Genomic DNA, 10,904 nt, shown 5'->3' on the forward strand with positions numbered 1-10,904 from the left:
CCCCTCCTCACCTGGGTCTCCGCCGTGTTCACCACACCGGTCCCCATCGCGTGCACCTCATAGCCCACCGTTACCGCCACGTCATGACATAGTTTCCCCTTTACCTGGTTCCTTACCCACTCCCATTAGTTTACGTCACGATCCTTCACTCTCGGTATCCTCGGGTTATAGTCTCCCTATTGCTCCTCACTCCCCATGGTGGCAGGCTGATGAGGCTCCGGCTCCGCAGCCTCAAGTCCCTATCGTACCACGTCGGCCGAAGTCCAAAGTCCCCGAACCACGTCGGCCGAAGTCCAAAGTCCCCGAACCACGTCGGCCGAAGTCCAAAGTCCCCGAACCACGTCGGCCGAAGTCCAAAGTCCCCGAACCACGTCGGCCGAAGTCCAAAGTCCCCGAACCACGTCGGCCGAAGTCCAAAGTCCCCGAGCCACGTCGGCCGAAGTCCAAAGTCCCCGAGCCACGTCGGCCGAAGTCCAAAGTCCCCGAGCCACGTCGTCCGAAGTCCCCGAGCCACGTCGTCCAAAGTCCCCGAGCCACGTCGTCCAAAGTCCCCGAGCCACGTCGTCCAAAGTCCCCGAGCCACGTCGTCCAAAGTCCCCGAGCCACGTCGTCCAAAGTCCCCGAGCCACGTCGTCCAAAGTCCCCGAGCCACGTCGTCCAAAGTCCCCGAGCCACGTCGGCCGAAGTCCAAAGTCCCCGAGCCACGTCGGCCGAAGTCCAAAGTCCCCGAGCCACGTCGGCCGTCGGGGCCCCAGGTCCCCGAGCCACGTCGGCCGTCGGGGCCCCAGGTCCCCGAGCCACGTCGGCCGTCGGGGCCCCAGGTCCCCGAGCCGGCTTCGCGGCAGCCCCCGGACTCCGTGCCGGCTCCGCGTCAGCTCCAGGTTCCCGTGACGTTTTCACTTCAGCCCCAAGATCCCGTATCAGCTCCGCGTCAGGCCCAGGTTTCCGTCCCGGTTTCGCGGCAGCCCCAAGATCCCGTATCAGCTCCGCGTCAGGCCCAGGTTTCCGTCCCGTTTTCGCGGCAGCCCCAAGATCCCGTATCAGCTCCGCGTCAGGCCCAGGTTTCCGTCCCGTTTTCGCGGCAGCCCCAAGATCCCGTATCAGCTCCGCGTCAGGCCCAGGTTTCCGTCCCGTTTTCGCGGCAGCCCCAAGATCCCGTATCAGCTCCGCGTCAGGCCCAGGTTTCCGTCCCGTTTTCGCGGCAGCCCCAAGATCCCGTATCAGCTCCACAGCAGGCCCCGGACTCCGCGTCAGCTCAAAGTTCCCATATCAGCTCCACAGCAGGCCCCGGACTCCGCGTCAGCTCAAAGTTCCCATATCAGCTCCACAGCAGGCCCCGGACTCCGCGTCAGCTCAAAGTTCCCATATCAGCTCCACAGCAGGCCCCGGACTCCGCGTCAGCTCAAAGTTCCCATATCAGCTCCACAGCAGGCCCCGGACTCCGCGTCAGCTCAAAGTTCCCATATCAGCTCCACAGCAGCCCCCGGACTCCGTGCCGGCTCCGCGACAGCCCCCGGACTCCGTGCCGGCTCCGCGACAGCCCCCGGACTCCGTGCCGCCTCCACGGCAGCCTCAAGTCTTCGCGCCTCGTCGGCCGCCTCCACGGCAGCCTCAAGTCTTCGCGCCTCGTCGGCCGCCTCCACGGCAGCCTCAAGTCTTCGCGCCTCCACGGCAGCCTCAAGTCTTCGCGCCTCGTCGGCCGCCTCCACGGCAGCCTCAAGTCTTCGCGCCTCGTCGGCCGCCTCCACGGCAGCCTCAAGTCTTCGCGCCTCGTCGGCCGCCTCCACGGCAGCCTCAAGTCTTCGCGCCTCGTCGGCCGCCTCCACGGCAGCCTCAAGTCTTCGCGCCTCGTCGGCCGCCTCCACGGCAGCCTCAAGTCTTCGCGCCTCGTCGGCCGCCTCCACGGCAGCCTCAAGTCATCGCGCCTCGTCGGCCGCCTCCACGGCAGCCTCAAGTCATCGCGCCTCGTCGGCCGCCTCCACGGCAGCCTCAAGTCATCGCGCCTCGTCGGCCGCCTCCACGGCAGCCTCAAGTCATCGCGCCTCGTCGGCCGCCTCCACGGCAGCCTCAAGTCATCGCGCCTCGTCGGCCGCCTCCACGGCAGCCTCAAGTCATCGCGCCTCGTCGGCCGCCTCCACGGCAGCCTCAAGTCATCGCGCCTCGTCGGCCGCCTCCACGGCAGCCTCAAGTCATCGCGCCTCGTCGGCCGCCTCCACGGCAGCCTCAAGTCATCGCGCCTCGTCGGCCGCCTCCACGGCAGCCTCAAGTCATCGCGCCTCGTCGGCCGCCTCAAGTCTTCGCGCCTCGTCGGCCGCCTCAAGTCTTCGCGCCTCGTCGGCCGCCTCAAGTCTTCGCGCCTCGTCGGCCGCCTCAAGTCTTCGCGCCTCGTCGGCCGCCTCAAGTCTTCGCGCCTCGTCGGCCGCCTCAAGTCTTCGCGCCTCGTCGGCCGCCTCAAGTCTTCGCGCCTCGTCGGCCGCCTCAAGTCTTCGCGCCTCGTCGGCCGCCTCAAGTCCTCGCGCCTCCACAGCAGCTTCAGGATCCCGGGCGTCCTCACCCTCTGCAGCCCCGGGCCTCCTGGCTTCGGCCGCTCTCGAGCGGGGTCTCTTCGCTTCTTCCATGGCGGTGTCAGGCCCATGGGGAAGGACAGGAGATGTTCATCCCACGGCCGTCCTATTCCGGTGTGGCGTCCGGGGCGCCCTCCAGATCGGCGCCGCCGGGCTCCCCTCGTCTGGCGTCCGGGACGTCCCACGGACTAGACTGGAGGGATGTGTCAGGTTCCCGCCTCCGCGCCCCCTCCGCCCGCCCTGTTTTTGAACTTTTTAAGGGACGTCTGGAAGCCGTCCCTCGACGGAGGGGTTCTGTCATGTTTTCCCCTTGTCTTGTCATTTCCTGTTTTAGTGTGAAAAGTCTGACTCCTCTCGTTTCTGGTCACTTGCCCTTCCTCGTGTGGTGTCTGTGTCAACCTTGATTGTGTCCACCTTTCCCCATTCCCCTCATGTGTCATCCAATCAGTGCCCTCAGCCAGGTGTGTCTTGTCATGTCATTAGTGTTGGTGTATTTAGTCGGTTGTCTCCCCCCTGTCTGTGTCGGTTCATTTTTTGCTGTTGCCACGTCACGCTGACCTCTTTGCCTTATCCGGATCCATGTCCTGTTGTTAGTCTCGCCTTAGTTGTTTTTTCATGTTTTGCTTCAGGTTTTGTTAGTTCCATTTGTTTTGTACTTTGAAGTTAGCTTTTTTTGATTTGAAATTAAAACCTCTTTTGGACTGCACCTCTGCCTTCCCGCATCTGGGTCCTAAAGCCCCACCTTATTGACAGTTTAGTCTAAGAAAGTTCCTTCTCAGCGTTCTGTGTGAAAACACATTTGGTCCTTGAGAACAGAATCTGCTTCGAACACACACACCCCTGCTCATGGAAAAGTACTCAGAGTATGTTTTGTCTACAAATGAAAGAGAGGCGGTCGATTTAACTATAAGAAGCCATTTTACACGCGGAAGAGACACATTCGGCACTCTGAAATTCCACCTGTTATGTGATGTTTGGAGCCTGTCACGATGTCCAGAGATCTCTGTTAGATTAAATCATTTTTGCAAAGGTGTTTTTTCTTACATTAAATCTGTCTTGATATTTTTGGAACATGCAAAGAGGACAAAATATATTTTATTCCTCTTCAGCACCAATTATTATATGCAGATTTTCACTATTCACGGGCTGGCCCGGTCCCCATGAATATCAATTGGTCTAAAGGAAGTATAGTGGTACCTTGTTTCGAATACGCCGGCACTATGTGTAAAGGAAAAAGGAGTATTTTAAGGGGGAATTTACTACTCCTACCACCCCCACCCCACCCCCCTAAATGTTTTTTTTCTTTCATCATTTTGGACAAAACCGTCATTATGACTTGACTGTAATACGCAAGGAAAATGATGATGGGCCCATCATGTACCTCTATTTTAATTTTTAAGAAACCATTGCGACTGAGGAGAAACTACCAATCAGACTGTTAGAGTAGGCCTCTTTGGGACATAAATAGATGAGTTGAGCAAGGAGCTACAAATTGTCACATGGGCTTGGCACTGTGTGGGGGGTGGCCAAGACAGAATAAGAGTACAAACCGTTTTGGACAGATTAGACCTTCTTCCGCATCTGGAAGAAAAAGGGCTCCGCGGCCGTGTGTCAAACTTTCTGGAATCCATTAAATACTATAACTGAGACTATAAAGTCTTCTGGTAGCTGCTATTAGCGGGCATACAAGAAGTGGAACCTTTCAATTGGTGCTGTGACCTGGACAGAAGGCGTGAGTGACTATAATATATACCACCAGGTCGTTGTGTGAATTTCTATAAGGCAACAATGAGGCGCTCTAAAGCAGCCATGCCAGCAAAAAGCCCTAATCTTGGGGTTGAGTTTTTGTTTAATTTTGGGTGTTCATGTTCTTTGTTGCCAGTGTTCAGTGTTTTTGTTGTGCGTTCCTAGTCTCTCCCCTTGTCTCGTTATGTCTGACCTTGTCCACCTGTGTGTTTCTTTACTTCCCAGTGTGTGTGACCAATCAGTGCCCTCAGCCTCTTGTGTTTCCCCAGCTGTGTCTCATTAGTGTTGGTGTATATTGTCTGTTGTGTTTGTCCAGTCGGTGTGGAAGCATTTCCTCTGTTACGTGTGAAAGTTTGTGCGTCTAGTCTTTGTATTAGCCAAGTCTTCTTCGTCCTCACCGCCAAAAAGCCTTCGTCTTCACCGCCAACCAGCCTTCGTCATCACCGCTAAGTAGCCTTCGTCACCTCCAAATCACCATATCGTCACAGTCAAGTTGACCTCGTCACAGTCAATTCGTCCTCGTTACAGTCAAGTCGCCCTCGTTACAGTCAAGTCTCCCTCGTCACTGCCAAGTCGCCCACGTTCTGCCAGTCTTCTTACATCCTGCCTAGTCATGGCGACCACTCAACTCTCGTTCTGTCCAGTCATGGCGACCACTCGACACTCGTCCAGTCTCGTCATGGCGACCACTCTACTCATCCCGTCCAGTCATGGCGACCACTCTACTCTCGTGATGTCCAGTCATGGTGACCACTCTACTCTCGTCCAGTCTAGTCATGGCGACCACTCTACTCTCATCCAGTCTAGTCATGGTGACCACTCTACTTTGGTCCCGTCCAGTCATGGCGACCACTCTACTCTTGTCGCGTCATCATGGTGACCACTATACTCTCGTCCCGTCCAGTCATGGCGACCACTCTACTCTTGTCCTGTCCCATCATGGCGACCACTTTACTCTCCTCCAGTTATGGCGACCACTCTACTATCATCCCGTCCAGTCATGGCGACCACTCTACTCTCGTCCCGTCCAGTCATGGCGACCACTCTACTCTCGTAACGTCCAGTCATGGCGACCACTCTACTCTCATCCAGTCTAGTCATGGTGACCACTCTACTTTGGTCCCGTCCAGTCATGGCGACCACTCTACTCTCGTCCAGTCATGGCGACCACTCTACTCTTGTCGCGTCCAGTCATGGTGACCACTCTACTCTCGTCCCGTCCAGTCATGGTGCCCACTCTACTCTCGTAACGTCCAGTCATGGCGACCACTCTACTCTTGTCCTGTCCAGTCATGGCGATCACTCTACTCTCCTCCAATTATGGCGACCACTCTACTATCGTCCCGTCCAGTCATGGCGACCACTCTACTCTCGTCCCGTCCAGTCATGGCGACCACTCTACACTCATCCCGTCCAGTCATGGCGACCACTCTACTCTCCTCCAGTTATGGCGACCACTCTACTACCGTACCGTCCAGTCATGGCGACCACTCTACACTCGTCCCGTCCAGTCATGGCGACCACTCTACTCTCCTCCAGTTATGGCGACCACTCTACTCTCGTCCCGTCCAGTCATGGTGACCACTCCACTCACTGTCTACTTACCCTGCTCTCTATGTTTCAATACAGATCCTCACATTGCCCTTCTTTCCTGTCTCCCTGCCGTGTTTCCCCGCATTTGGGTCCACCATCCTTCTACCAGTCACGTACAATATGACAGATCTACAGTACATGGTCTCAAGGCTGACTTCTTAAATTTTAAAAAATCTCTTAAATTGTACTTCCGCATCTGCATGCCATGCACACACTCGCAGCCAAGAACGAGGCGCTCTTAACCAGCCACACTATGGCAAAGCCCAATCTACACACTGGCTGTGAATTCATGCCACAAACATGTTAGTAATGAACCTGAGAGGTGTTTTAAATTATCTACAATCTGTTTTGTCTTTAAAAGCAGTTCTGGTGGATGGAAAGTGATTACTCGGGCGTATTGATCGCGGCGCAGCCAAATGGAGGAATTGGATGAGGGAGCAGAACCTTTGCTGACAGCTGGCTCATTTCCCCAGTGATCATACAGTCACTAGTGTGCTTTGTAAAGTATAAAAGGGGGACAGAAAGCACTATGCTAGCAGCCGATGCTTATATGCACCATCAATTCCCACTCTGGTCCACCTTGGCCCGAGTACATTACACCTTTAGCACAAGGAGCATGAAATTACAGAAGCTTTGTGAAATATGCACCTGGCCAAACAGAGGAAGTGGGAGGGTGCTCATCCCCAGCTCAGCCGAAGACAAAACACTTTGGTCACCATCTTTGTCCTCGGGTTAACCCTTAACAACTTCATTATGTTGGGGGGGTTCAATGTGTGGGTGTCCTGTGCCATTCCTAGACATAGCTCTAGCAAATGTGGCTGTCACTTTTAATAACAGCACTGGGATGGAAACAATGTACATTACCGCCGCAAATATCCTTGTAATATGACCAATGATGATACTAAGAGGACAATTTGTACATGGATCACTATAAAAACCTTTAGCTGAGGTTACTCTATATTGTCTTTTTACAAGGTTCATTTAATTCTAACATTATGAATTTATGATGCTACATTAGTCTCATGATTACAATTATTACATTTTGTTAAAACTATTTGTGGGATAGAGGCAATTTTGGTTTTCTCCCTACAAGGGTAAGCATTTTTTGCAGCGGTACAAATGGCCTCTTTTGTCCTTTGAGCTTTGCAGTGTTGCTTAAGAACAACACTCAGATTAGTTGTGAAACAGAATAAAGGAAGAATGTGTGAGTATAACACAACTCGACTCTGTTCAGTCTTAAAAGAAATCTGTGAACCATTTCTTGTGTTCGATTCACCGTTCGGTTAGGACTCACTTCCTGTAGGCCACCCCGGGCTTGGCCGTGACAAAGGGTCTGAGCAGCGTCTGGATGCGACTCTCCCAGCACCAAAAGGTGGGGTAGTAGGTCTCCGACACGATGGGGCATTGCTCGCGCAGGAACTGGTAGAACTTCTTGCCTCCGGAAATGAGCTGCGGCTTCTGGAAAAAGACACAAGCAAAAATGTTCAATATACATGTTTAATGTGGTGAAGCCCGTAACATTTTGGCTACTTCCTGTAAGCCTTCCGGGTGCAATGAAAATAGTTTAAACTGAAGTACATGATAAATACAAGCACAATAGATTGGTAGTGCTAAATCCTAAACAAAAACTGATGTGAAGTCTTTTAAAACAATGTGGTTTATTTTTTTATTTTTACATCTTATAATGACTTTACATGTCTCATTTTATTATTACTTTTTTAGACAAATATATAATATAAATGCTAGAGACGTTTGATACCACTTTTTTTTTCAAAACATGACCAGTGTGAGTATTCAAGTCACCAATATCAACACCAAGTACCAATACCACTAGTACTTTTTATAAATAAAATTTCCCCCAAAAAAACAATGACATATCATTCTAATTCTAAGACTTGTACATCCCAATATAGCATTTTCCTTTAAAATTATATGAAATTAATGGCAATTTTCAATTATTCTAATTTATATTGATCAAAAATGTGATATTTCCGATTCATTATAAAATATCACTAAATATTTTATTATTATTATTATTATTATTAAAACCTGATGTGCTACAGAAAAACGAGAGCAGATTGTGAATCAGCACAAGGAATTTTTTTTTACTTGCATCTCTGATTTTTTTTTTTTTTTAAAGTTGTATTTTGTTGACCAGTGTAATGGTTGGAATTGTGAAACACTACATAATGGATTAATAATAATTACATAATAACACCAATGATAATAATAAAATAAAAGTTAAAGAAGACGTAGGGGGCGCACTCGAGCACCTCTCGGTTTACAGCATTGAGACATCCGGTGAACTGTAACTGCCTTGACATTGATTGCATGAATGTGTGCGCGCGCCTGTGTGTGTTATATGTGTGCGCGTGTTTCACACGTGAGTGTATATATCATGTATTTTCGGAATAGGATCATCAAATGTATGTGTGCAATAATGTCGTTAAAAAATGCAGACGCTCGTTTTACCGGCAGACAGCTCGTCGAGCGTCATTCCGACCACACGGAGGTGGTGGTGGGGATGCTGCTGCTGCTGCTCGCCGGTGAAACCAAACATCACATTCACGTGTGAATAAACCATAATCATCCACAAGAATATACACACAGCGCGGTTTTACCTTGGCCACCGAGATGAGGTAGTAGCAGGTGTACGCCGCGCTGAAGCCGAGCACCAGAGACAATCCCACTCCCGAGCCTAGCAGACCAACTTTCACTTGGTTTTCCAGATAATGAGACAGGTCCCGCGTCAAAACGTCCAAATTGAGCGGCGGCGAGATCATTGCAAGGCGCCTCGATTCTTGTAACGTTGGGCTGCGAGGGGCCGGCTCGCTAGTCAGACACAGTCAGTGTGCGCGTGTGCGTGTGTGTGTGTGTGTGCTGCCTGCACTAAAGGAGACAGTCAAGGGGACCTGATGTGGGTGGAGGGGAGGGCATGAAATGCCGGGTGCACGTGCAAAGCTCACCGGGGGATGGCGCTGTTTGGCCGGATAAGGTTGACCCGTTGATGCCCCTGCTACTGTGTTGAGTTCGCATGAGAGGGAACTCCTCTCCTCTGCAGTCTTGTATTCATTTTGGTTTGGTTGGTTTATTGAACATATAAACATAGAAAAACATAAAACACATTACAAGTACAAAATATAAATTGAAGTAAAATAAGAAAAAGAAAGAAAAGAGTTTACATGTTCAAAAGGGAGTAGGAAGACGTTAAAAACTCTAAAAAAAAATCTAGTCCTACCCCTTATGTTTTGACTTATTTCAATAGATACAATAAGAGGTTAATATATTTCAATGAAAAAAATGTATAAATATGTTCGTCTGACTTAAATAGTTTTCCTGAACTTTGGTTTTAAACAGTTTTTTAAAACTCAGCAAGTGTTTTGTATCTTTTCAGGTCAGTACAAAAATTACTCCACAAACTGACACCTCTTACAGAAACACACTTTGCTCAATATTTGTTTTTGTTTTGATTTTTTTTGTAGACACTTGTGTCATAAGAACTCGTTCTAATTTCATGTAGCTTCTGAGTGCTATGGCGGACTAGACTGTTGTATACTTTATACATTATTTGTGTTATTTTAAACTCAACTAAGTCATAAAATGTTATTGTATTTAATTTAATAAATAGCGAATGTGTTGGTTCTGCATATTTTGATCGATTAACAATTCTTATGGCTCTTTTTTGTAGTTTGAAAACCAGGTCAGGATTTGTTTTATATGCGTTTCCCCAGATTTCCACACAATAAGTTAGTTATGGTAATAATAATGAACAATATAATGTGTATAATGATTTCTTATTCAGGACATCCTTTGTTTCAGAGACTATCCCTATGATTTTTGACATTTTCCTTTTGACATTTGCTATGTGTGACTTCCAACATAATTTATTGTCAATAACTACTCCAAGAAATTTATTTTCATGCACCCTTTCTATTTCAAGCTTCGAGTGTGTAATTTTGATTTGATGAGCGTTTTGTCTAGTGCCAAAAAATATTAACTTGGTTTTGTTTAAGTTTAATGTTTAAGTTTAATAATTTATTTAAGTCAAACCAGTTTTTTGATGTGTTCAATTTGCTCTCCACAGTAGTCAGAATCTGCTTCAGGTTCTCTCCTGAACAGTAGAAAGTTGTGTCATTAACAAATAAGACACTTTTGAATATTCTTGAGACACAACAGATATCATTTATATACAATATCAATAGCCTCGGGCCTAGCACAGACCCTTGGTGAACTCCATGAGTGCTCTTCAAGTGTTTTGATTGTATATTGTTTAACTGTAAGTACTGATATACATTGTCCAAATAACTTTTCATCCATTTATATGCTAAACCTCTTATGTCATGTCTCTCTAATTTATTATAATACAGAATGATGTATGGTATCAAATGCTTTTTGCTTTTCAGATCTATAAAAATCCCAACAGTATTTTTTTTTATTATCTATTTTATCTATTTTTCTTTTGCACTTGTCCTTATTAGGGTAGCGAAAGCATTTTGGGTTGTGGTTAGTTGTGTTTTTGTGCAATATGAACAAAGCTGCAACATCCACCTGTTATTAGCCATCTTATTTTGCCACGTGCTGTTGATTGAAATTACATCACAATTGCTTAGGAGGTAACGACCAATCACGGCCCAGCTCGCACACGTCACATGACCAAACTCAGAAAACAACTCAACAATCGATAAATATCAATTACGTGGACAGTAGACACAACGAGGAGTCGGAGATGTTAAAATGAAAGCATGTTTGAAAGCGTTATTACCTGTCTGTCTCAGTTTACTTTATTATTTTTTATAAGAAAGTAATTAAGATGTCTTTACACCTGTATGACAAGGAGGAATGCTTTAATGTTACTTCAAACACATAAGCTTACATATAAATATACTTTATGTGTTGCTTGAAACTGATTAGGCACCATGTGTGTCATGTAAAAACAACCTCAAGGGGGGCGAGCTATGGAACCAACACATTACCCAAGGGCTGTACCAACCAACACGTGGC

The 10,904-nt window shown here is 48.5% G+C and overlaps 1 protein-coding gene across 1 annotated transcript in view; it reads right to left on the bottom strand.

The window, feature by feature from the left end:
- abhd3 (abhydrolase domain containing 3, phospholipase) overlaps positions 1–8,771 on the bottom strand; it is a 39,280-nt gene extending 30,509 nt beyond the window's left edge. The window contains exons 1-2 of the mRNA XM_077559417.1: positions 8,525–8,771; positions 7,198–7,361 (exon numbers count right to left, since the gene is read on the bottom strand). Coding sequence (XP_077415543.1) covers positions 7,198–7,361; positions 8,525–8,686 — 326 coding nt within the window. The 5' untranslated portion in view covers positions 8,687–8,771. The remainder of the gene's footprint in view (positions 1–7,197; positions 7,362–8,524) is intronic.
- Between the last annotated feature and the right edge of the window lie 2,133 nt (positions 8,772–10,904).

Source organism: Vanacampus margaritifer, chromosome 2 (genome assembly GCF_051991255.1).
Source record: "Vanacampus margaritifer isolate UIUO_Vmar chromosome 2, RoL_Vmar_1.0, whole genome shotgun sequence".
Classification (NCBI taxonomy): domain Eukaryota; kingdom Metazoa; phylum Chordata; class Actinopteri; order Syngnathiformes; family Syngnathidae; genus Vanacampus; species Vanacampus margaritifer.